Source organism: Betta splendens, chromosome 16 (genome assembly GCF_900634795.4).
Source record: "Betta splendens chromosome 16, fBetSpl5.4, whole genome shotgun sequence".
Classification (NCBI taxonomy): Eukaryota; Metazoa; Chordata; class Actinopteri; order Anabantiformes; family Osphronemidae; genus Betta; species Betta splendens.
The window spans coordinates 12,752,773-12,778,476 of NC_040896.2; the positions used below are offsets into that span (position 1 = coordinate 12,752,773).

Genomic DNA, 25,704 nt, shown 5'->3' on the forward strand with positions numbered 1-25,704 from the left:
GTGGGTTTGAGGTTTGTCAACGTGAAGCAGCGGCTCAGGAGCCTGGTGGATGGAGGAGGACGGATGGAGGGAGGGAGGGGAGCACAGGATAAATGCGCTCTTTCATTTCAGCCTGACAGAAAGCCGTTACAGGAGGCGCAAACGGGACGAGCATCACAGAACCGCCAAACAAGCTGCAAAAAAAGAAAAACAGATTCGCTCCTAAGTTTAAGAAAACCGGCGGATGAGAGCGTGCGTAACAGGCCGTCAGCGGAGTCGCCTCAAAGTTTGGGTCGATGAGTGGAGTTCGTGGAGCTTCGGGCACGCGCTCCGGAGGCGCTGAGACGCACTGACTGCCCGTTTGAAGGCGTTCCGCCTTGGTTCCGCTTTAATGACTTCAGACTGAGGACTTTTGCCTGAGTGCACAGGTGTCGTGATTTTCACGCCGAAGACATGGGTCACCGAGGTCTCAGTCAGTGTTTTTGTTGATCCCACGAGTTAATTTTCTCCCTCGGTGCCGCTCAGAGAGAAGAAAGAGTCCTTGTTTCGTCGTCCAAGCGTTACACGGACCTGAGGTGAGCCTCTGATGCGCACGGCCGCCATGTCCCAGCGTTGGAGCGGATTTTACGCACGTCTCGGGGAAAAACGGAGCTGAAAAAGGTCCAGTGTGTGAGCTTGATGTACATTTCCAGCTCAGTGAAGAGCGCCTTGTAAGCGGACGCAAACAGCGGGAGACTCTGCGTTCACAGGTTCCATTCATGGAGCTTCCTAAATACCTGTTGCTCCTGGGCTGCGTCCTCCTCCTTAAAGGTGAGCAGCACTTTGAAAAAATACGGTTTAACTTTGCATTTTCAGGAATCTGGTGCAATTTAGTTCAGGATATTTCTAAATACGGTGCATCTTAGTAAGAACATGACGGTCTGCAATGCACTCATTGATCTTCATAGCCTTCATCTTCACCCATGCTTCTTCTTCTGGGTCTGATGATCCTTTAACCCGAGCCAAGGTCTGAAGGGCTGTGCTGTGTGTCAGTAAATGACTGACCATGAAGACATTCCTAACAAGATTGTTTGCAGGCAAGTGTGTAATCATAAAAACATATGGCCGCACTCCATTTGCCAAACAGATCAAAGATATAGGAAGTCCCACATGCCAGCAGTGGTCAAAGAAAGCGATGGCTCCTGGTTCAAAGTTGACCCTTTAGTCAATCTATCATAGACTGAGGGGACGTTTCCAGCTACTGTAGCAGATGTTTGGAGCCATCAGATGCTCGCGTGTGCTCGGCTCAAAGGTTACTGGTTCGGCTCCCCTTTCAGCTGACACACTGCTCCACCAGAGTGGAGGTGGGTTCACGGGGCCCTCGGGGGCCCTGAGCGGGAGCCCGTGGCGGCCGTGCCCGGCGGAGCGGCATTTCTGGAGAACGACTCCAGGCTTCAGGCTCACAGAGTCCTCGTTTGGCGGCGCCGCAGCCGTGAAACACGACCTCGCGTCCGAGCCGTGGGTGCTTGCTCCGCGGAGCATGAACACGGGCCGCCCTCCATTACGCGCCTGCCGTGGCAGATCGACCCACTCCACGCACGCACCGCAGAGAGACTGAAGAAAAGGGGCCATTGTCGTCTGCGAGAGCTCGTGTAGATAAGAAGCATGGCTGTGAGTCAAATAGGAGCCAGGGAAACGTGTAGGTCTGAGGCATGTAAAGATATTTACACCACATAGTGTAGCAATCAGCATGTGTGTGTGCATCACTCACCACAGGAACACATGGCACCTGGATTCAAAACAAGCTGGTTAGAAACCTTGGGTTCCGGTTGATGCCACTTTATCATGTACAGTATTTAAATGTGGCCTCCTTTAGTGTAAGAATGATTTATAACACGGAGTCTGAGGTGTTGAGCGGGGGTCATCAAACCAATTTGTCTATATTTAGTGTGAGCACTGCTATGTGTGTGTGTGTGTGAGAGCTTTATTTGTGGTACAGGAGCCTGTAGGTGCTGAAGTATGTGTGTAATGTTAATGGCTTCAGCAGAGTGTCCCTGATGCGAGCAGCAGGCAGCGCATGTCTTTCCCCTCTGCTCTGCTGAGAAGGCAGGTGTGTGTGTGTGTGTGTGTGTGTGTGTGTGTGTGTGTGTGTGTGTGTGTGTGTGTGTGTGTGTGTGTGTAGCCATGTTTAACTCCCCATTCATAAATCCTCGCTATTATTTCCCCATTTGCCGACTTTCATTCCTCCCCCTCCTCTTTATCCGCCCCCGGTCGTCCCCGCGGGGGCGCGACAGGGATGAGAAGAGAACGCGCTGGAGGTAATGGAGACACAGCCTGTGGGCGCGGGTGAGGAGAGGTGACGGAGGGGGGGATGCTGGGAATCGTTGGGAGTCAGTTGTGAAGATGATAGAAACAGAGTCGTCCCTGTTTCGCCCGGGTTCAGCGGAGGTCTTCACATGCAGTCACGTTCAGCTCCGCGTCCGCATCGTGCGCACGCTTAAACACACGTTTCTCGCTCAGACATCAAAAAAGCCGCGGCAACGTGTGGTCGAGGGAATCTGGACTTATTTTGAATGTTTGAATGTTTGCCGCCCGTTGCCACGACGACGGCCGGTCAGACAGCCTGCGGTGCGGTGCGTTACACACACCCCCCCACGAAACAGGCAGAGAGCGCGGCCTCGCGTGGTTCCAGCTGCGCGTCCCGTTCACGGGGCACCGTCAGTAGCAGGGTTTGTTGTCAGAGGCCCGGATTGTTGTGGGGGCTGTCGCCACAAGAGGCAAGAAAAACCCACCGCAGTGTGTGAGAAGAGGAACAGAGACGCCGGGAGGAAGAGTTTTACCGCGTCCATGAAAAGACTTTGGCCTCAACACAAACTCTGACCTGTGCAGTGAAACGCTGCCATGCTCAAAGGATGAACGTGTGACCCACAGCCTCGCACTGGGACGCACTGGGCCCACTGGGTCGCACTGGGTCGCACTGGGCCCACTGGGTCGCACTGGGACGCACTGGGTCGCACTGGGACGCACTGGGCCCACTGGGTCGCACTGGGACGCACTGGGTCGCACTGGGACGCACTGGGTCGCACTGGGCCCACTGGGTCGCACTGGGTCGCACTGGGACGCACTGGGTCGCACTGGGTCGCACTGGGTCACACTGGGCCCACTGGGTCACACTGGGACGCACTGGGCCCACTGGAACACACTGGGCCCACTGGGCCCACTGGGTCGCCCTGAGCGAGCCCCGGAGAAGCAGCACCAGGGTCAGGCGTCGGAAGCTCTGCCTTGTTTGTCTCCTGTCCGTGTTCTCGGCAAGAAGACGTTCGTCATCAGTAATCAACCTTCATGACTCACTGCGATTCCCCTGAAGTGTAAAAACACACGCTGGCCTCACGATGCACTCGTCCCACCGGCGTCTCGCCGCTCGGCCTCTCCCCGTGCGCATGAAGGGCAGGCTTGTGTGTGGTAACAGGAGGCCCACTGTGCTGCACGGTTTATCTGAGCCACACCCTCACCTCCTCGCCTCCTCACCTCCTCGCCTCCTCGCCTCCTCACCTCCTCGCCTCCTCACCTCCTCACCTCCTCGCCTCCTCACCTCCTCGCCTCCTCGCCTCCTCACCTCCTCACCTCCTCGCCTCCTCACCTCCTCGCCTCCTCACCTCCTCGCCTCCTCACCTCCTCGCCTCCTCACCTCCTCACCTCCTCACCTCCTCGCCTCCTCACCTCCTCGCCTCCTCTCTCCCGCCTTCATTCTTCATATCTTATTCATCAGCATCATTCTGTTGACGGTGGTTGAAGTTCACCCCCAGCATTTCTGCGTTCCAGAGTTGTGCCAGTGCTTCAACATCGACGTCAAGCATCCGCGCGTCTTCGCCGGCCCGGAGGACGCGCTGTTCGGATTCTCCGTCCTGCAGCACGAGGCGCACGGGGAGAAGTCGTGAGTGTTTGTCCGCGACGGCGACTCAAAGCAGCAGCAGGTCACGTCTGACCATCACTGACTTTCTGTTGAAGGCTGCTGGTCGGAGCTCCCTGGGACGGAACGCCCAGCAACCGGAAAGGGGACGTCTATAAGTGCGTGGTGGGCGACGAGCGGAGCTCCAACTGCAGCAAAGTGGATCTGGGTGAGAAAATAAACAGAGGGGGAGGTTTGTAAAAGTTTATACGAGTTCCATGGAACTGGTCTGTGTGTCGCAGGTGAGACCGCGCTCCAGAACGTCTCCAAGAACCTGAGGAACTCCCACCTGGGAATGACCCTGGCTCCGGCCTCGCCTGACGGCTTCCTGGTGCGTAGTCGCGACATGTCTGTACTGTATCGTATGTGATCTCCACGGACCCGTGTGACCTCCGCAGACAAACCCATTCATTTACCCCCAAATGAACACTTACATAAAACCTTCAGGCGTCAGGTTGGTGAAGAAGAAGCATTGCTGCTGGAGTGTGACGCACACACACACACACACACACACACACACACACACACACACACACACACACACACACACTTTCCGGTGGCGGGGCGTGTTTGTGTGTGTTAGTTACTGTGTCCATGCGTGAAGCAAGTGCCCTCGCATGTTTCGCCAGGTTCGTCCACTGCTGCTCCGGGTGTGGAGTCGTGCACAGTTCATGAACGCTGGCCAACGCAGCCCAGTGTGTGTGTGTGTGTGTGTTTATCTGAACCCTAGTGGTCAGGTCTATAACAGGATAGGAATGCGTCTCTGGCCCTTTGTTAATGACAGACCAACCAAAAGCCATAGCACCTCTCTCTCTCTCTCTCTCTCTCTCTCGCTCCATCCCCTCCTTCCTCCCTCTCATCTCTCTCTCCATCTTCTTCTTCTCTGGCTGTTTGTGTGCTGCTGGAGGAGAATCTCGTCCATAATGACAGGCCAGGCAAAACCAGGATGTTTCTCTTCCCCCCCCCCCCCTCCCCTGTCTCCCCCCTCTTTTGTCTCTCGGCTCGTCTTTTACCCCCCCCCCCCCCCCCCCCCCTGCTCACCGCCCCTTATTCCTCCCTCTCGGTACGAAAGCCAAATAAAGGTATGCTTTGAGGCTGGATTATTTTTATGTGACGCGCCCCCACCCTACACTTGCCCCCCTACATTCAGCACAATCAGATTTAATTTGTTTTACTGGTCTCGCAGTTCCAGCTCTGTGAAACCACTCATGACAACAGTGACTGCCAACATGTCAACAATACTCTCTCTCTCTTTCTGCCTCTCCCTCATTTTCTGCCCTCCAAACCACACCATTGTAGTTTTTCCATGACTTACTCCCTGTTAAGACTTCTCTCTTCTTTTTGTTCCCCGTCGGCTCTCTTTTAGTGCTCTTTGTTTCAGTTTATACGAGGGTCGGTGGACACGTTGGTCTCCATGTTTAACTATAATACTGACCAAAAAGAAGCATACACCCAGTCATAGGCTTGAACCGAACTGGCTGCTACACGCACGCCGTTGTGTGTATTCTCATCCCTCACTGTCTGCTTGCGCTCGCCAGGCGTGCGCACCGCTGTGGTCTCAGGAGTGCGGCACGTCCATGTTCAGCACCGGCATCTGTGCCTCCGTCAGCGACGACCTAGAGCCCAGAGACACCATCGCCCCGACAGCACAGAGTAAGTGCACGCTGGCGCTGAGGTGAGGAGACGCGCCTTCCTGTTCCAACCCAGTGCCTTTTGCCCCCCACGTGTGCAGGGTGCTCCACCTACATGGACATCGTGATCGTGCTGGACGGCTCCAACAGCATCTACCCCTGGTACGAGGTCCAGAACTTCCTCAGCAACATCCTCAGCAAGTTCCACATCAGCTCCGACCAGATGCAGGTAAATCTGTTTGCGCCGACTATAAATGCTATTTACACTGGTAATGGAAAGTTGCGGGTTCGACTGTGAGTTTCGTCTCCCACCGAAATCGCTAAGCGCAAGCTCGGCCTTTGAGTGAAAACATGCACAGAGTGACACACATAAAGCGGCAGTCTGGCAAATGCCGCCAGAATGAATTGCAGTAGTAATATAAAGGGACGTGAGCGGAGTTAGCTTGAGGTTATGGAGGAATGGAGGTTGGCAGGGAGGATCTGGGGACAGTATTTTTGAGCTGAACTAGAGACAGGAGAGGGGTGCTGGGTTACTGAGGGGAGCGGGCGGGGGGTGGCAGGCGCTGTGAGGCGGAGAGGGGAGCGAGAGAGGAAATACCTCTGGTTTCTGAATGAATTCAAAAATTCCCCGAGCGCACAGTTTGTTTAAGACCAGGAGCGGTATTCGATGAGATAGACCCCCCCCCCCAGAACCCTCCATCACCGGGGCCCGGCTCCCAGCTGAAGCGCCTGTGTGCCTGTGTCCCGTCTCCAGGTCGGCATCCTGCAGTACGGCGAGGTCGCCGTCCACGAGTGGTCCCTGAAGGACCACCAGACCACACGGGACGTGGTGGAGGCGGCCAAGAACATCAGCCGGCAGGAGGGACGGGAGACGCGCACGGCCTACGCCATCCACACGGCCTGGTAGGCCCGTCGGCACCGGCCCCGGCACCGGCTGCACACGGCTCCGTTTGGCCCACTATCTGGAAACTGGCTGTGTTTAGATTTTGGTGTAACATTCTTAGAGGCTTTATCTAAATATACCACTGTATAATTTGCAGTTAGAATGACAATCGGGTCTTTTTTCTTCTGGTCTGTAATGATATGCTCCAGTATGAGCCCTACAGGCTGCTTTTGATTTACGGTTTACCAAAATATCACATATATTAGATTAAACAATGGTGAAGCAGCTTTAGTGATCATTTTTCATTTTAAGCATGGGTTCATATTGTGTGACTGTGTTTGTGGTGTTGACTGAATTCACCATCTCTTTTTTACCAATACACTCTAAGTGACGTTCTTTAAGGTGATTTTTAATCCGTATTTTACAATGTAGTATTTCCACTTTTGCTTAAGTAAAGACTGTAAATAGTCCTTCAATCTTCTTCACAGCTGCTGCCAGTTCACCCCACCTCTGTCTGTAATGAATTAAGTGACCCTTATAGAAATACATTGTAACCTGAATCTAAAAAAACAGCTCTATAGGTTGAGGGTTTTCAAAATAAAATTCCGGCTTTGTTAAAGCCCCCCACCACCACCTCCACCTCTCACACACAGGTAATTGGAGAGTTCCTGTTTGTTGGCTCATTTCAGCGTAACAGTGGAAGTTTAGCAGAAACATTTAAAAGGTAGTTGAAAAGAACTGACTGGAAAATGGAGCCAGTAAAATGGCCTTAAAGCACCGGAGCAGGAAGTCCAGACAACGCACTCCGTGCTCTCCGCTGTGGGTCCAGATCAGATAGTGGGCACGGCAGACTCTGGACAAAACCCACAGGAGAGATTAGAGGAGCAGATAAAAGCAGCTCAGAAACACGATGTGGGTTCAGACTTCTAGGAACCACCCGAAGCGCTGGCACCGCGCAGGCAGGCGACGGGGCAGAAAAACAGAGATTAGCTGAGCCGGGGCAGCGGGATGCTGGCTCAGCACGGCCGCAGGTGTGGCACGGCCCGGCCCGGCGCGGCCCGGTCCGGTCGGCCAAGCAGTCCTGCAGCTGTACAAATACACAGACAGGCACAGCCCCATCACACACGTCAAAGCCCCACGTCTGGTAAAATTGTGTGAACTCAACCACGCTCCCACACGGTCCCACTTTAACCCTGTGAATGACGCCTTTGACCTTTGACCTTCACCCTGACCTTGTTCTGAATATAGGCGTCACCCGTGCCTCAAGCACTCAGCTGGCATAGTTCACGTAAAGGACCAGCGCAGTCTTCCACAGAGCTCCTTCAAAATAAACTTCACGCTCTGAATCGTCCTTGGACCTGAACCTGGACGTCACCGGTCACTTTAAGGCCTCGCAGCAGCTCTGCGCCGCCTCGGCCCGCGGGCTTTTACGCTGCTCCGCCCGTCTGAGATGCTCTCGCTCGCCAACCCCCCCACACGCACGCTTAAGTACACAGTCAGACCGCTGCGTCGTGTCATTACCACACGGCTGTGACTCCATAAAACGGGCTGTAAATGCAACCAGGCCTCCCAATTAGCTCCACTCACTTTCTCCCCTCTTTCAAGTCCCCTTCTCTCCTTCTCGTCTCCCGGTGTCTGTCCTTGTCCTTCTTTTCCTCCATCTCACGGTTCGTATCTGACTTCGTTCCTCCAACTCTATATTCTCTCCATTTTTTCATTGCATACCTCAAAGGGTCCTATTATTCCACCACATTAGAGCTGCATTTGAACTTTACAGCAGCAGCGCACTTTATGGGTTCACTTCACCGCCTTTCATCACTTTTTCAGTTCGTTTAATTTGACGTTTTATTCCTCTTTCTATCGTTCGGTTCCGTCCTGGTGTCTTTACTCCAGCTTTGCTTCTCTTTTGCGTTTTCTCCTCTCTTTCTCTGCAGTCTGTGTAATTTTCAGACTGCATAGGGGAAACGGTTGTTTTTAACTTCTTGCAGCTGACCACAAAGTTATATTTAGGCGAGGGCGAGAGTTAGGCCTGAAAATGACTGCGTTGTCGAGCAGTGAGTGCTCTCCCCACTGTGTGTGTGCGTGTGTGTCGGTCTGAGGCTTACCAGCCTTATTCAACACTTTAAACAGGTCCCGCTCGGAGCAGGTCTCCTACAGACAAACAGGGTGTGGTTTTGGTCTGTTTGGGCATGTTTGTCATTTGAGTTCTTCTCTGCATCAACTGGACGGGAACGCACGGATGCGGTTGCTGCGTCCGGTGACCAGCGTGACTAAAGTGACAGCTAATGCATGTGTCTCGGCTTTGACGTGCATAGTTGCATCGGTGTCCAGCTGTAAATTGGGCCATTTATATCCCAGCTAACAATAAGAATGTAGTGTCTCAGCGTTTTATTGGCTAATCATCTTCTCAGAAAGGAAAATTATCTTTATTCTTTAATTATTCTTTATTCTCTCTCTCTCTCTCTCTCTCTCTCTCTCTCTCTCTCTCTCTCTCTCCCTCTCTCTCTCTCTTTCTCCCTCTCTCTCTCCCTCTCTCTCTCTCTCTCTCTCTCTCTCTCTCTCTCTCCCTCTCTCTCTCTCTCTCTCTCTCTCTGCAGCACCGAGGCGTTCAGCGTGGAGCGCGGGGCGAGGGACGGCGCCACCAAGGTGATGATCGTGGTGACGGACGGGGAGTCACACGATGGCGACGAGCTGCAAGACGCTCTGCAGCAGTGCGAGGACAGGAACATCACCAGATACGCCATCGCTGTGAGTGAAGAGCAGCTCATTCTCCAGGCGCCTGCGCCGGAGCTGCTATGTGAACGAAATCACATCCATTTTACAATGTGGACATGTTTTCAGCGGGAGACACACAAACATGCAGCCTATATTGGGTCCGCGGGGCGTGTGGAGCATCCCTGACATTCCTCGCACACTGCGTGAAAGGGATACGCAGACCACATACTGCACAACCACACAATAGCTCTGCCACTGCCCCAAAAATAACATCACCCAACGAGCAGACCTCCCTCCAAAATAGCCGAGTGGGAACAAAAACGGTGGCTCTGCAGCCCCGCCCGGCTCTCTCATCACGCAGCGGCGGCACGGCTTCAGTGTCAGCGGGGCAGACGACAGACGGGCAGCACCGACGGATGGCAGACCCACCCCGTCCCACAAGAGAGGCCGGGGGAGCGTCAGACTCCACCGGAACCACAGCTGAGGCCGGCGCGGGCCCACATGGGAGGCGGCGGCACGGGAGAGGAAATATGCAGCGATCACATGCTCACGTTTGTGTGGCGCCTATAAATAGTAAAACAACACACGCTGAATTAAAAGTCTAGAAGAAGAAATGCCAAGATGGACGCAGAGCAGTCTTGGCAAATCACTAGATATAAAAAGAATAATTAGCCTCGCCTTCACCGGCAGCAACAATATAATGGTGCTGGGATCGACCTGACCATTATAACCTCCAATAACGAATACAGTTCATACAGGGGAGTAGGATCCCTAGAGGAGCAAACACAGCCCGATGAGGAAAACAGGGCCGATGATGATGATGTGAGCTCAGTGCTGAGGAGGTGCTGACGGCCGCTGCTCCCTGTGCTGCTGCCTGTGTGCGCGAACGGCCCACGAGGGAGGACAGGGCTCTGAAAACAAGCGCTCGCCCGCCGCAGCCTGTGTTTTATACATTAGGACAGGACGGGAGCTGCAGACGTACGCTGGTGGAGACACTTAGCTTGTGTACACAGAGAGGGGGACGCTCCAAACCTCCGCTCCCCACAGCACACTTCAACACTTGTCTCTTCCCTGACTGATTATTTGTTCTCGGCCCTGCGTCGTATTGGAAGGCGGCCTCCCCTCAGGTCGCACGCGATGCCCCTCGCCTGCCCTTCCCAAACGGAGGATTTCCTCAGTTCGCTTGGCCCCAGTCGCAGGGGGAGATTCTCGGGTTTGGTTTCTCCTGGAATTTTCTCATTTGTGCTTGAGGCGTGGAGCCACAGGCCGCCGCTGCTGCAGGACGTCCTCTGCATCAGTCACGTCCTCGCCTCCCAGCGCCGCCCGTTGGCCATAAGGCCTCTTTATATAGTAAAATACACACAGCTATAAAGCGTGTTGCTTCTAGATTTGTTATGAGCTAATTCAGCGTCCTGGGAGTCGTGTTGGACCCTGACTGTACTCCATGGTGTGTGTTTTTCTCTCTGATACATTGAGAAGTAATTAGACTCATTGCTGCCAAAGTGTCTGTTTATTCTCTTAGATTTCCTCACTTTCGCCAACGTCGTCTGCTTCCAGCTTGATCCCTCCGTGTTTTATTGACTTTGGTATTATCTGCTTATTCATTTTCAACTAAATGGTTTTTCCCCCCTCTCTTTTTCTCTCACGCTGTTCTCCAGGTTTTGGGTCATTACATCCGCCGGCAGCAGGACCCTGAAACATTCATCAACGAGATCAAGTATATTGCTAGTGATCCGGACGATAAATACTTTTTCAATGTGACTGATGAAGCTGCACTCAATGACATCGTGGACGCCCTGGGAGACCGCATCTTTACTCTGGAAGGTGTGTGATAGTAGAAGAGAAGCTAGGATTTATTAAACCCTTACATGGTTAGAGGATGCAGGGATCTCTCTCTGAAGCAGTTTAAGAAAAATAAAAACCAGTCTAAAGATTCAAGGAATAAAAAAGAAGGACCTAAAATAATCTGCAGTAGTCCAGAGACAGAGAGAGGTGCAAAGGAAGGTGGTGGGAGTTGGGGGGAAGTGAAGCCACCATGTAAAGTATAGGAAAGAGTGTGTATGACACCTATGGTCTGTGAGATGAGTGACAGGGATAGGAAGGAAGGAAGGAAGGAAGGAAGGAAGGAAGGAAGGAAGGAAGGAAGGAAGGAAGGAAGGAAGGAAGGAAGTCAAAGCACTGACTTGTCTCTGTTCCCCCACAGGCACTCTGGGCTACAACGAGAGCTCCTTCCACATGGAGATGTCTCAGATCGGCTTCTCCACGCACACGCTGGACGTAAGCTGAGCCTGCGGCCTCTATTTGTGCCCAAAGCAGCTGTGCGCTGTTCACCTGCAGGGTCCCTTTCCTTTCCTCAGGATGGCGTCCTGTTCGGGATGGTGGGCGCCTACGACTGGGACGGCGGCGTGCTGAAGGAGGGGCCCGGCGGCAGCATCGCGCCGCCCAGAGAGGCGTTTGAAAGCGAGTTCCCACTGGAGCTGAAGAACCACGCTGCTTATTTAGGTGCCACCATCTCACATTACTGAACACGGCTGTGAAAGAAGCCCACGGGTGTCCGCTTCCTGTGTTGGTGTCTCGATCATGGCATGGAGTGATCTCTAGGGCGCTGCGTTCATGTAACATAGGATAAAACATGTAAGCGTCGGGATCCATATGACAAACAGGCTCCACAATAATCCAAAGTAATGTATCGCGTCTTCATTTCATTATAACTTGTAGTGCACTGTATATTTATAGTATCTCCACCTACATGTAACCGCACCACAGCAGCTTAAATATGATATGATATAACTTGATTTTGATGACAAACCAATAATAACTAAATATAAGTGGTGACTTATCTGACACCGGTTTATCAGTAAACGCAACAGAAAACAGAAGCTACAGAAGGTGTGAAAGAACTTGAAGCAACAAGCGTCAAACACCCGCACGATTCTCTTTTATTAATCACTACGTGCAAATCGGGTTTGGTGTCGTTGGCTGTTTTCAGGTTACACCGTGTCGTCCGTGGTCGTCGGCGACTGGAGGAGGCTCTATGTGGCCGGAGCGCCTCGCTTCAAGCACAAGGGCAAAGTCATCCTGTTTGAGCTGAGCGACGACGGCGACGTCAAGATCGCACAGGCCCTGAACGGAGAGCAGGTGGCGCTTCGGCTCTGTAGCTCACGGCGAGGGCGCCCCCTACAGGCAGACAGCTGACACTACATGTTTCTGACTGTAGATCGGCTCTTATTACGGTAGTGAGGTGTGCGGGCTGGATATCGACCAGGACGGCATCACCGATGTGCTTCTGGTCGCGGCTCCAATGTACCTGGGCTCAGGAAACAAGGAGGCTGGTAGAGTTTACATCTACACTCTCAGCGGGGTAAGACTGGGCCACAACACACCCACCACCGGGTTCATGCCTTGACGTGACACGCCGGACGCCATTGCTGTGTCTGTGCCTCTCAGGAGGAGGTGTTTGTGTCTAACGGCACCCTGACGTCAGCGGAGAGGCCCCAGGATGCCAGGTTTGGTTACGCGCTGGCGGCTGCTCCCGACCTCAACCACGACGGCTTCGCCGACCTGCTGGTCGGAGCCCCGTTGGAGGACGAGCACCGGGGGGCGGTGTACGTGTACCACGGGCGCGGCATCCACATCGCCCGCCTGTACAAGCAGGTCGCTGTCGTTCCGACGGGGCGGGCTCTCTGGCGCCGTTCGGCCCGGCTCACTCCCGCCTCTGCTTCCCGTCTCTGCAGCGGATTCCGGGCTCATCCGTCTCGCCCTCCCTGCGCTACTTCGGCCGCAGCGTGAGCGCCCGGCTGGACCTGGACGGAGACGAGCTGGTGGATTTGGCCGTGGGGGCTCTGGGCGGCGCCGTACTGCTCAGGTGGGTGCGCGTGGGAAGGCCCGCACACCGGGAGAGGATTAAAGTTGCCTGTAACGCCCTCTCTCCGGTCTCCAGCTCCCGGAGCATAGTCCAGATCAACGTGAGCCTGTCCTTCCAGCCGCACTCCATCAATGTCATACAGAAGACTTGCCAGAGGGGAGGCCGGGAGTCGGCCTGCCTCAACGCCACCGCCTGCTTCACAGCGGAGTCCCGCTCCCCCGGGTCCCACAGCAGCAGCTTCGGTACGGCCTCACACTCCGTCCGTTCCCCCATCGCGCGTCACTGACACATTAGGTCCCACGCTCCCTCTCCCCCCCTCAGATCTGTGGGTGTCGGCCACGCTGGACGACAGGAAGCTGTCGGCCCGGGCCCTGTTCGACGACAGCTCCCACCGGCAGACGCAGCTGGCGGTGGGAGCCCAGGCGGGACGAACGCTCTGCTACAAGCTGCCCTTCCACGTCTACGTGAGCGCGCCGGGCCCGTGACCATTGGGACGCGGGGGGCGGACGCGGGCTGGGGTCACTCAACGTCTGTGTGCGTCTTTTGCTGCAGGACACGGCCGATTACATCCGTCCAATCAGCTTCTCGCTGCAGTTCCGGATCAACGACACGGAGCGCGGCCCGGTGCTGGATGAAGGCTGGCCGACCACTGTCAAAAAATCGGTACGCGACCGTCCAGTATCATTATTAGCTTGAGTATGTGGTTTCATTTCCTTTTATAACACTGTGACCTCTCCAGATCCAGTTCTTCAAAGACTGCGGCGAGGATGACGTGTGCACCACAGATCTGGTGCTGCAGGCTCACATGGACATAACTGGGACAAAGTACAAATCTAATATACTCAGTCCTCCTTTTCTCCCGTCGCCGTCCAGCGAGAGCCGGAACCGAGTGGGCTAATTGTGTTCTCCCCGCAGGCAGAGGCCTTATGTGATCCGCAGCCCCCGGAGGCGTCTGTCAGTGGAGGTGCAGCTCCAGAACCGGCTGGAAAACGCCTACAACGCCAGCCTGACGCTGCACTACTCGCGCAACCTCCACTTCTCCAGTTTGAGCAGCAGGGTAATGCACGCGGCCGCGGCGCCCGCGGCGCCCGCGCATGGGGGGGTCGCGTGCAGCAAAGCTCACGCGCGCCCCCCCCCCCCCCGTCTTTTCTGTCACCGCAGGACGAGGCCCACTTTAAGATCGAGTGCACGGCGCTCGGGGCCACCAGCCGCTCGTGTAACGTCAGCTACCCGGTGTTTCGCTCCCAGTCAAAGGTGCGGCCCCCGCTCGCGCTCACGCGCCGCGTCCTCCGGGTGAAAGCAGCGCCGCACTGACTCCTGTCTTCGTTTGCAGGTCAACTTGATGCTGGAGTTCGAGTTCAGCTGCACGACTCTGCACAGCCGGGTCCAGATGAAGCTCAGCGCCGCGAGGTAGATCCCGCGGGGGAAGTGACTCCTTTCAGTTCCACGTGTGTTCTGGGGTTTTGAACCAGCCTCTGTTTTGTTTCAGTGACAGCGTGGAAAGAGAGGCGACTCTGGGCGACAACAGCGTTCAGCTGCAGAGCTTTGTCCAGTACGAGCCGGACCTGTTTGTTAGCAGGTGCGTGCGTCTGCGCCCTCTTTGCTTTTTTCTCGCTGTTTTTTATTTGCACTGGAGCTAATTCTGCGGTTTTCTCGCGCAGTGACTCTAATCTGAACCGATATGAAGTCCACCCGACCCGGACGGCGTCGGAGGCGCTGGGACCAGAGTTCTACACACACCTCAGGGTAAAGCTGTGGCTCGCTGTGACAATGATTTCAACTGAGTCAGTAAGATGTTAGAAATTACAGACATTCTTTTACGTGTTTGCAGGTGCAGAACCTCGGCTGTTACTCTGTGAGTAACCTGGAGCTGAGGCTGCATCTGCCTTCTGTGGCTGCAGGCGACAGCGTCTTCATGACTGTCACTGAGGTTTTCTCATACAACGTGAGTTGTGCGTCTCTCTCTCTGCGTTTCGTGCCTTTTATTCAAATCGGATCTGACGCATTTAAACTGCCTCACAGGCCACAGGCGTGAACTGCAGCGTGCTGAGTGACCCGGCCCAGCTGAGGGCCCGGCAGAGGGACGTGCGCCCCTTCCATCCCGAAGACATGATGCACAGCGACGTGCTGGTGAGGCTGCAGGCGGCAGCGCAGGGCAGCACAGAACACGCAGTGTCCAGTTAGCCAAGATGTTGATGCGTGTCGTGTTTCCGCCCGCGTGTGCAGAACTGCAGCAGATCCTGGTGCACCGAGGTTGTATGCGACGTCCAGCAGCTCCTGAGAGGACAGGCCGCGCTCGTCCGCGTCAGCCGCAGGGTCCATGATGATTTTTTTAGAAAAGTAAGAGAAACACTCAGACAAATGATCAGTTCAGTCCATTCCTTCAGCTCCGTGACATTAACGTTGGTCATCACCTCTGTGTGGTTTTCTTCAGGCCAAATATAAGTCAGCGAGGATAATAGGTGCCTATCGCCTCACAGCTCAGGAGACTAACCTCATCACTCTGGGCTCAGGGACAGTATGGAGGGAGGTAAGACCACAAGATTGGCAGTGGCAGAATGGGAGCAGCGTTTACTTCCTCTAATTTCTCCTCTCTGTTTTTCTGTAGACTGTACTGGAAGTTCTCAAGGGTCGAACTATTCCTATTTCCCTCTGGATCTTGATCGGCAGCATCATTGGAGGTTTACTGCTCCTGGCTCTTATCATTTTCATACTGTGGAAGGTATGTTCACATTACATTTCACTCATTTCCTCAGAAACCTGACAGGAATGTAAAAAAGAACATGTGTCCCACCCTTTGGCAGCTTGGGTTCTTCACGCGCAAACAGAGATCAGAGGATGAAAACCATGAAGACTGAGCTCAAATCTTGCTGCCGCTACATTGGTCCCTTCCCGTGAGGACCACCACACGAGTCCACCGCCGTTCAGGAACAGACCTGGCCCTGGGATAGGACTCGAGACACAGACGCAACAGAGACCTCTAGGACCAAATGGGGCATGGGGGAGGGGTCCAACAGAAATGCACTACCCACTATTTCTAGGGTCGGGAGCACTTATGTAAATATTCCTTTTCTAATTTTAAGTAAAAAAAAGTGTATTAAACCACATTACTTTTATTTAATATACAGACGTCTTTAAGGTTTTACATTTCAAACCATCACTTTGCCCTGTGTTTGTCATAATTTGTTCTGTTTGATAAAAATAAGAGTTGAAAAGATGCATTCTCATACTCAGTTTATTCATTTATTGATACAATAAAAACGGGGAAAAAAAATCTGTTCAGACTTCATTTGACTGCAAACTGACACAGCTATAACTAATAAAACTGAGCTGTTATATATGTCATTCAAGGACTCACAAAAAAAATAGATGTGTTGAACCACTGCAGCGTCAGACTCTGCTTCAGGATGTGGCAGTGGAGTTGACGTAAGACTCTAGAAGAAAGATGGTTTCATCCACCTGGTTCTCTGCCGAATCTAACCTGCAAAAAGGAAAGTAGCAGTAACACAAGCACAACAGAGACGTGACTAACGTCTACTTTGGGACACAGGGACTGCACTTTGGTTTTATCTTCCTACTTGTTGATATGAAGACGTAACGAATCCAGTTGCTGCTTTTCAGTAGCAGTGATCATCTCTTCGACCTCAGTCAGCTGTTCAGGTTCTGCTCCGCTGGCCTGCAGAGACGCCAGGATCGCCTCAATTCGCTGGGATTTCTCCAGCAAACGCCTGAAAGTCGAACATATCTAAATAGCAACCAGTTCACCAGACAACACGAAAATATGGTATTTTTAAAATTTTTAAAGATACACTTACTTGCTCTCTTTGGTCTCAAACAGACGTCTCTCGATGAGGTTGGCCACTGTCTGCACAGAGGGAACAAATGTAAACAACAAACACTGAAACCGGCATGAACAGATCTGAATGACTAATGTTGATTAATTCACCTTGTAGCAGTTCTGTAGCAGCATTCTTACAGTTGGAAGTTGGTTGACGGTGTAAAGATAAAAGGTGCGCGAAGGAGCAAAGTCAGGAGTCTTTGGAACTTCCTGCAGAATTAAAAAGAAGGTATTTGTAGTTTATGAAAAAATTAAAATAAAATTAGTTTTAATAATAATAATCTTTTAGTGCTACTTCGGCAATCCAGAAACTTGAAAGTCATCACAGTTGTTAGGATTTGTGAAGGAGAAGTTAGCAGTTGAAATAATATTATTGACTGTGTTTGGAGTGAAGGCCAAAAGCATCAATCCAAACCCTACAGCATCCATAGGAAACAAATCCAGTTCTGTACCTGCAGCTGAACCAGGTTCTGTGAAAGCAGTGTGTAAAGCATGTCTTTAGCCTCCTTGGCTGGAATCATAGCAAAATCCTCCACCTGCTTCTGCTCCAGGTGACGTTTCCTTAGCAACAGGCGGAATATGCGTGCTGATCTGGAGCCAAATCTGGAGGACAATAACAAAGAAATAAAGTTTCAGGTAACAAGAAAATCACATGTATATGCAATAAAAACTTAGCCTTACTTACCTTTCCTGAACCACAGACTCAATTGTTGCCCGAGCCAGATTGGCCAGTGCTCTGTGCAAATCTGACAGATGAGTTAAATGAACAGCCACAACGTTGGTTTCAGGAATTAAAAAAAAAAAACGAATGCTGAAAACCTGTAACTTGAAAAGGATACTGACAACAAACATCCCTCCCCCGCTATCACCAGCCTTCCCCACAAACTCCATCTAGAAAGTGAAAGAATACAAATATCTATCTTCCTGCACAATCAAATGTAAGAGTGGAAAATGTATAAGAATGAGATCCTACCGGATCGTCTACCAGCAAAGTGAGGTACTGGTCTAAGATGGGTCTGGCAATGTTGTAGCTGGGTGGGAGGGCCCTGAAGATCTCATTGGCAGAAAGCGGCTTTGTGCAGGTAGCTGTGGGCGAGGTCATCACCTCACTCATCCTCAGCATTGTCCTCACAATCTCACTGCTAGTCTGAGTTTTAGAAAGATGATGAGCATCAAACCACCAGCTTTTTAATGTTGTAACTGACAGGTGGATATCACACCTGGTCCAGTTTGTTGGCTACAGCACTGACGATGGCCTGGTCCCGGAAATGAAGATGGAACCTCTCAAAATTCACCTGCCAGTAAATCCCCTCATCACCATGTGTCTAAACAAAAATCAATAGAGAATGGTATTAAGTTAAAGAAAAAAAGTTTGAGAATATTTTTAAACACAGCTTTTAACCTCTGACCTCTGGATCTAACTTTGGCCTCTTTGCATTCCTTTGGTCTTCTCCATCCTCGCCGGGATGGGGGCGTTTTCCTCGCCCGACGAGCGTCACATGAGGCACTTTATAGCAGTCTGGGAAGCTCTCTGGTGTGGACTGGGTGGTACTAACAGGGTCAGAAGGGGTGGTAGTGGTGCTATTGTCTGATGCTTGTGTTTTCTGCGGTGGGCAGCGTTGCAGAAAATGAGTCTCCACCAATTTCGAAAAGGCAGAGGACACTTCATTGTAGTCCATGCTGCATCCCTCTAAAACAACAAGAAACAGTAACAGTCGTTGATAAGTGTCAACACATCTGGTGTGTGTGTGTTTCTACAGTGTTTAGTTGACAAAGACACGATAGGTACCTTCCATATTCTGCGTGAGGCGGTCCGCAACTGTCTTAACAATGCTGCTCATTGTCATGTGACCCCTCTGCAGCAGCTCCTCTATGATTAGCTCTCCGGTGTCACCGTACAGTGTTTTGCCGGTGTAGATGTAACGTGGGTATCGCAGAATTCTCAGAATTCGATCATAACTGGTCAGATACTCTGTGGGGGACCCGGCTCCTTTACGGCGCGAGCTGAACACGCAGGCGCCGTGCTGCACCAGCACACACAAAGACTTCTTCACCTGGATACACAAATACAGGTTCACTCATTCATGTCCGTCTAAGCTAATCTCAACAGCCTGACTATTGACAAGCGGAATTGAAAGGGGTGAACTGCTAAACAAAGTACCTAAGATTACATAGAAGATATATTACAATATATCCACTGGTTAAAACAAAGTCAATAACAAGAACAGAAGCCGTACCAGGTCCAGTGCGACACCTGTCTCATGAACGATGGCTCTTAAATTCTGTGCTCCACTTTTGAGCAGGTGGGTTCCCACTTTCTCCACCACTTCCCCAAAGTGCTCCTGTAGCAGGAGACCACACAGACGCACCTCCTGGGCAGTCATCTGCAAAAAAATACCACCCAAACTTAATGACTTTCATCAGCAGAAGGGGAAAAAAAAGGTACTGAGCCCTGATCTCAGCATTGTAAAGTCTGGCATCGCATGAAGACTCCAAACTGAAGAACTTCGTGTATATATTTTAAATGATAAGAACTGGTGCTAAAAGACTGAGAACATAGAATAAAACTACACAAATATTGTGTGTGTGATTGTTTACATGCATTCAGTTGATAAATATCAAACCACCCAAGGCATTGCTTGAAGTACACATCCTGTGCAATGAATGGAAATGCTTCTCAACACTCACATATCAGCAGCTTCACAACCAGCACCCAGGCGACTTTTACAACAAGGGGCTTTTGCTAACCGCTACCATTTACACCCGAGCGGCACGTTTGTACGAACCTCTTCTCTCCTGGAGATGAAGCCTCAGCGCATGCAGCGTCCTCCCGTCGTCAACACTTCCGCTTCTCGCCGATCCTCGCTCGGGTTGCCCGGCAGTGGCGCGGTGCATGCCGGGCTGGAGGCGGACAGCTGGCCTCGCTCTGTGGAGGACCGACGTCAGTGTTTGTGCTACTCTGGGGAAGATGGCGGAGGCTGCGGCTGTTCCCCCGCATCGGTTTTTCTGTCACTGTTGTAAGGGAGAAGTAAACCCCAAACTCCCGGTAAGAGCGGCTGCTTTCCGTCTTTATGTTTCACACGCGTGTGCGTAATTAATGCGGTTGACAACGTAGCCTTTATCCGAAATGTCGTTTGTTTCGCTTGATTGCTAAAGCTAAACCCTGGCTAGCCTGTTAGCCGTTAGCTTGGTTTGTTGTTAACTAGCGATAACTCACTAAATAATTTCGTGACATGCGGAAATATCGCCTTCATAAACCCGACATCACAGGCGAACATCGTCAGGTTTTGACAGGCCGAGTGTTCAACACAGCTTTGTAAACTCTTCCAGTCCTGCTTTTATGAGACGGGGACGTTGGGAATTTGCACAAACAACACAAAACATGAGAAGAAGCTGTGTTGGGTTGTCCTTTATTTCTGTATTTGGCATTCGTATTAGTTTGATGTCTGGCTTCTTGCGTTTACAGTTTTCATTTCTGGTAAAGGCTGCTTTTGGCTGGACGACTTGGGGAATTTTCAGAAACATGAATGTTTGCTTTCAGTTTAGTTCTATATTTTAATGGCCAGACGGAACGTGACCCACATCTTATAAGAGTTTTACCAACGTGTGGTTGCGTTTTCCACAGACTGGACAGATGTGGAGGTTTCCACTTCACATTCATTTGATTGTACAGCTAGTATAAACCAACTCAGTTTAGCATAAAAGGCTGGAGGTTTTATTAGTCATTTTGTGAAACTGGTTTGGTCAGAATCAGCGTTATGCTTATTTATCATCCTTGTGCATATTGCTCTTGACTCCTGACTGAATTATTGCTGAATTAACTAAGTGGTTCAAGAAAATTTCCAAACATTCTGATGTAATTGTGTAATTAAGGTTTAAGTGAAATTTTATATATTTTTTAGTTACATTATCCCAGATTTTTTTTATTTACTTCTGTACAAAAAACAATACAAAACTCAGTATCTTTTCATTATCGTTTATCAAACAAAGCAAGCTATTTGAAACTAATGACTACTGTTATACGAAAAAGTATGATGATTTCTAACAATTACATCAACCAAGAGAGAGCGTATACAGAAGTATGAATATATGCAAACGTGAATGAACCGGAGGGTAAACTGCCAGTTGAGTGTAGTTTGCATTGTCCATGTGCTAATGTCAGTTAGGTCACGTTGTTGTGAAACTCAGCCTTTATTTTTATGGTATGGTGCAAGTAATTCCTGTCTGCCCTGTCACTGATTCACTGAGCCAAGTGACTGCAACACACAACTTCATCACTCCACACTACTGCAGTGTATGCCAAGGGCCGTCTCTCTAACACACAAGATGATTCTTGGGGCAAATGACACGCTTGGCAGTAACTGCCTGCATTTCTAATGTAATGCTGGTTTTATATTCACATTTTTCCTGGGCACCCCAATTATTGTATAATATAAACAGAGTTTATTGTGACCTGCTGTTTTTTACTTGTTGTAAAAGCACAATATAGCTCTAACATTTCATATTCCCCTGTTTGTATTGTACATGACCCCAGGAAACCCTGGCATACACCGAGGAGACTGCATTTGATTTAGCTGCAGCAGCTGGCACAAGAATTTCCCCTATTCTGTTGCAGTAGTAAAATAACTGCATATTTTAGGTGTGGTTGGCAGACCAACTCTACCTCTTGGTTCTTTTTATTAAAGCTACACTATTATATACCATTATACAGTCTAATCAATATAATCTCATGTAAGAGAAAGTGTGGTTTGTTCTTAACAGGGGTTTTAGGATTTCTCTCTCCGAATAATAGGAAGTTTCTGACACTATTCAGTCTGTAAACGGCTGTTTTCTATCCAGTTATTAACCTAGGTGAGTAATTCATAGTGCAATAAAATCACAACACTGCAAACAAATAATTTTTTTTTCAATAGTTATTCTATGAATTTCAGTCAACTTAGAATTGCTCAATTTCATGTTTTCAGAATTGTTTAAATTTTCTGCTTAATAATTTAAATCAGCTTGTCCAGTAAATATAAGAATTTACTTCACACGTTAATAAAAGTCACAGTAAACGCGCCAGTAGTAGTCAGAGGAATTTGTAGCTGCTTTTTCACTTAATGATTATCTATGATAATCAGTTTCCCTACCATGTGTAACACTGTCTTTGTTGTGACTCTTTCCAGGAGTACATCTGTCCCAGATGTGATTCAGGTTTCATTGAGGAAGTGACAGAAGATTCCAGGTAAGAGAATTTTGTTATTTACAGTATCTACTGTGATTTCATCATATCCAGTCGGCATGAGTTGACACTAGTGTAAAACAGAGTCAGACAGATGGACTTTTATATGCATTCTGATGCCCACATACAAAAACGTAGGTGTTGGGTTTGGTGGCTGTCCTGTGCAGTTTTGTCCCAGGCAAACACTAAAGCTGTAGAGAGTTTAATGGATGTTGCTAATAATGTGTCTTTTGTCCCCTTGTGCGCCTTTTCCCTCAGTCTCCTAGAGGGTGGCGCTAACGGGATAGATGACACAGCCACACAGTTTGCAGAGGTACGAGCGCATCTGAGAGATTGTGGGGCGTGTAGGGTGAAAAAGGGAGCAGATCGAAGATTGATAGCAATCATTTATCTGTTTTGATTAATTTAACTCTTTCTTTTCCCTGCTCTACTCTTGTATACCGTCACTTCATCCCTTTCTTTTCTTTCCCTTGCCCACACATTCTGCCTTAAACATCTTCATATTCTTACCTGTCTACTCCTCCACTATCTTCACATCCCTGTAGCTATGGCACTTGTTGTTGCTGGAGCGACCATTCACAGCAGACAGTGACACGTCTGACTCAGAACCCCGGCTCCCTGGAGGACGCCTGGGAAGTCTGAGTGACCTCGGTGGCTTAGGAGGGGGGCCAATTGGGGGCTCAGTTCCAGCGGGCCTTGGAGGACCGATGGGGGGTCTACTAGGAGCGGGGGAACACTGGGGACCAGGACGTCCCACTCGCCTACACAGCCAAAGGAGATACCGGTCCAGAGGCAGCAGCAGGCCAGACCGCTCGCCTGCTGTGGAAGGGTGAGTAGTTGCATTGTTTTTCCTGTGATCCTGTGGGCTCTCTTCTCCTTCCTCCACACTGTGACTCTCTGATAATAAGTAAAATGATATTTATGTTCCTACTTACTGTCTTTAATGCAGAGGCATTAACATGAACATTTTACAGGATTGTACAACAGTTCCTTGCTGGCCTCTTTGCCAACTCCGGAGTCCCCGGATCACCACCCTTCTCATGGTAACATGATACCATAGTACAATGACAGTGTTACTCAGATGTTATTATTATACCTAGAAATGTTTGGTCTCTGTCTTTACAGGACAGGGATGTTGCACTCTAACCCTGGGGACTACGCCTGGGGACAGGGAGGGTTAGACGCCGTCATAACACAGGTAAACCAACCTAAAATAACACTACACCAACCCTTTATTTCTTCTATTTTAATTAAGTGTGTGTGTGTGTGTAGTTACTAGGTCAGTTGGAGAACACAGGACCTCCACCAGCAGAAAAAGAGAAGATCTCCTCTCTTCCAACTGTCAATATCTCTCAGGAACAAGCAGGTCAAACACTTTTCGTATGTTTGTGTCTGTGTCATTGTGCAGTTACACCATCAAATTACTATCACTAAGTCCCTTTCTATGACACTAACTCAGAGGAAGGATTATTTTCCTCAGTGTATCATAGACAATAGCATCTGAAACTGAGCAGCAAATATTCCACAGCACTTACATCTGCTGAAATTGCAGTGCATTTTAAGACTTGCGTGTTAATGAATGCACCAATTTGATATTTGGATACATTTTGAAATGGCACTCGAGTTTTAAATCTGTCACTGTCTGCCAAGAAAAGCTTTTGAAAGTGTTTCTGTGTGGGACAAAATGCTCATTAACCTTGAGAGAATAAACTCTGTGTTCCATAAAATCCTTGAAGATTATGTCTTTTTGCTTCTTGATCTTTCACATCCCTCCTGTCTTCTTCCCCCAGTTCTGTTTTGTAAATGTTCTGTTGGACTTATATGCATGCTGCCCTATTTTACCACTGAGCTGTAACTCTTGGGTTAGTTAAGCAGACTTTAAGGCTATTGATAGCTCACATACCAGGATATATGAAGGTCTATGTGCTTATTTAAGGCTTCTGTGTCCTAATCATTCGTAGACCATTAATCCTTCATTGCTTTAATGCCATCCTAGGACATTTAACTAAGCAGTCAGTTTTGTACCTATTTATTTAACTGATGTACCCTTCCCACAAAAAGTACAAGGGTGTTAATATGAAGTGAATAAAAAGGTCTGTCTTCTCTCCTGTAGACTGCTGTATGGAATGTCCGGTGTGCAAAGAGGACTTTGCAGTGGGGGAGCCGGTCAGACAGCTACCCTGTAATCACTTATTTCATTCAGACTGTATAGTACCATGGCTGGAAATGGTGAGTCATAGCTCAAGCCGAGAAAACTTTATTGAATAGACTCATTATTCATTAACTTAATGTAATGCTAATTAACATTAACCTACAGTTACAAGATATTTTTAGTGTTGAGGTAAGAAACTGAAGGACATGCATTCAGCATTTATTCATTTTTGACAACACAAGGATAATGTTACTGTTGCTGAATGTGCTTTTCTGGATATTTTACTGAGCAGCCACACGGATCATAGCATTTAAAATCATGGCTGCTTGTGAGGGATACGGATACACCATAACAAGTGCATTTTCTTCTTTGGCCATGCAGCATGACACATGTCCAGTGTGTAGGAAGAGTTTGAATGGAGAAGACAGCAGCAGCCAGCCCCCTTCAGAGTCCCCCTCCCTCTCCATGGACCCTCGCACACAAGAAAGATGGTCCTTCTGAGACCCATCTCATCCCACTGTTCTTCTCGCCTACATTCAACAACACACCGAGAGGACTGAAAAGGCTTCTCACGTTCCTCTGTTCACCCCTGTTGCAGTTTTAATCATCTCAGTTTGATTTCTTCTTTTTTTTTTAAATGCCTTTCTCTTCAACCATGTACACGTCTTAAAAGTCACTTGAGGTCTGTTTGATCTTTTTTGCCTAATAACAAACCAGCCTAGATTGATGATGATCAAACCCATGTGTTTGTCCACCTCCCTAGCAAACTCTTAGGTCTTTCTAGAAATTCACTGCTGCGTTACCTTAATGTGGCTGAATGCCTCACTTCACTTCATACACTGTGCCCTAATTACTCACCTGCCCATTTGTTGAAACCTGCAACTGAGCCCTGTAAGAATTATCAGAAAACGCAACGGTTACTGTCACTCTTGGCATTTACAGTGGTAGGACGTAAAAAGAGAATACCTACAGATCTGCAACGGAAATTGATGTTCATTAAGGGTATAATGTTAAACCTATGCTGATTGTCTTAAAGAGTTTGGTTGAACTTCGTTATTTGTTCGGACGGCGTTCAAGGTATTTGTGTCAAGCCCCTGTAGTGCACAGCAAATGACACAGACGAGCATTTCATCACGTTACTGCTGTTTAAACCAACTATTCCTTCCACCACCTTTGAAAACAGTGAACTATTTGCCATAGAATTTGGCCCGTCATTAAAAGGTTTAGCCTGAACCTTTCTCCCGGTGTATATATTAGAAACGGACAACGTCCCCATCGTCATTTTATTCCTGTTTGACTTGTCTTTTGTTCCACATTTTTATCACCCGTTTTTTGATGTAAATAATTTTAGTCCAACAACGTATGGTTTGCAAAGGCAAAGAAAAACATTGAGAATGGAAACACAAATGTGAAATACCTGGTTATCAAACTGTATATTATATATATGAAATAATGTCTATGATGTATTAATAAATTGACAAAAAATACTGAA

At 49.7% G+C, this 25,704-nt stretch overlaps 3 protein-coding genes across 4 annotated transcripts; 2 read left to right on the forward strand and 1 right to left on the reverse strand.

Annotated features, from left to right (window-relative positions):
* Positions 1–108: 108 nt before the first annotated feature.
* itga10 (integrin, alpha 10) lies at positions 109–16,218 on the forward strand. Its single transcript, XM_029129275.3, has 30 exons — positions 109–789; positions 3,781–3,892; positions 3,967–4,076; positions 4,150–4,238; positions 5,446–5,560; positions 5,640–5,767; positions 6,293–6,441; positions 9,019–9,169; positions 10,795–10,960; positions 11,340–11,413; positions 11,494–11,638; positions 12,126–12,274; positions 12,354–12,497; positions 12,584–12,790; positions 12,871–13,001; positions 13,077–13,243; positions 13,323–13,465; positions 13,554–13,664; positions 13,741–13,826; positions 13,917–14,058; positions 14,163–14,255; positions 14,335–14,411; positions 14,491–14,580; positions 14,663–14,747; positions 14,833–14,946; positions 15,024–15,131; positions 15,228–15,341; positions 15,436–15,531; positions 15,610–15,723; positions 15,806–16,218. Exons 1-30 carry the CDS (start codon positions 738–740, stop codon positions 15,857–15,859), a joined length of 3,516 nt encoding a protein of 1,171 aa, XP_028985108.1. The 5' UTR covers positions 109–737; the 3' UTR covers positions 15,860–16,218.
* polr3c (polymerase (RNA) III (DNA directed) polypeptide C) lies at positions 16,219–19,768 on the reverse strand. 2 transcript variants are annotated; one of them, XM_029129276.3, is made up of 13 exons: positions 19,626–19,768; positions 19,077–19,223; positions 18,629–18,893; positions 18,249–18,529; positions 18,060–18,164; positions 17,813–17,986; positions 17,679–17,730; positions 17,525–17,585; positions 17,292–17,442; positions 16,948–17,049; positions 16,817–16,866; positions 16,580–16,729; positions 16,219–16,482 (listed from the first exon to the last, which is right to left on the reverse strand). In XM_029129276.3, exons 2-13 carry the CDS (start codon positions 19,221–19,223, stop codon positions 16,404–16,406), a joined length of 1,617 nt encoding a protein of 538 aa, XP_028985109.1. In that variant the 5' UTR covers positions 19,626–19,768; the 3' UTR covers positions 16,219–16,403. The 2 variants fall into 2 exon arrangements, with proteins under 2 accessions (XP_028985109.1, XP_028985110.1); XM_029129277.3 differs by having other exon boundaries at positions 19,528–19,653.
* Positions 19,733–25,704, forward strand: rnf115a (ring finger protein 115a). The gene is made up of 9 exons (XM_029129281.3): positions 19,733–19,885; positions 22,005–22,063; positions 22,319–22,373; positions 22,606–22,889; positions 23,035–23,103; positions 23,186–23,258; positions 23,333–23,426; positions 24,174–24,289; positions 24,594–25,704. The coding sequence occupies exons 1-9, from the start codon at positions 19,733–19,735 to the stop codon at positions 24,711–24,713; spliced, it is 1,023 nt and encodes a 340-aa protein (XP_028985114.1). The 3' UTR covers positions 24,714–25,704.

Excerpts from the sequence above, each read along its gene's own strand:
- itga10 (XM_029129275.3), top strand. The coding sequence starts at position 738 with ATGGAGCTTCCTAAATACCTGTTGCTCCTGGGCTGCGTCCTCCTCCTT. Across the intron at positions 13,466-13,553 it reads AGCTGCCCTTCCACGTCTAC|GACACGGCCGATTACATCCG; the intron begins GTGAGCGCGCCG and ends CTTTTGCTGCAG. Across the intron at positions 15,724-15,805 it reads TCATTTTCATACTGTGGAAG|CTTGGGTTCTTCACGCGCAA; the intron begins GTATGTTCACAT and ends ACCCTTTGGCAG.
- polr3c (XM_029129276.3), bottom strand. The coding sequence starts at position 19,223 with ATGACTGCCCAGGAGGTGCGTCTGTGTGGTCTCCTGCTACAGGAGCAC. Across the intron at positions 18,894-19,076 it reads CAGGTGTCGCACTGGACCTG|GTGAAGAAGTCTTTGTGTGT; the intron begins GTACGGCTTCTG and ends TTGTGTATCCAG. Across the intron at positions 17,987-18,059 it reads TAGCCAACAAACTGGACCAG|ACTAGCAGTGAGATTGTGAG; the intron begins GTGTGATATCCA and ends TCTAAAACTCAG.
- rnf115a (XM_029129281.3), top strand. The coding sequence starts at position 19,733 with ATGCCGGGCTGGAGGCGGACAGCTGGCCTCGCTCTGTGGAGGACCGAC. Across the intron at positions 22,374-22,605 it reads CAGCCACACAGTTTGCAGAG|CTATGGCACTTGTTGTTGCT; the intron begins GTACGAGCGCAT and ends ACATCCCTGTAG. Across the intron at positions 24,290-24,593 it reads TAGTACCATGGCTGGAAATG|CATGACACATGTCCAGTGTG; the intron begins GTGAGTCATAGC and ends TTGGCCATGCAG.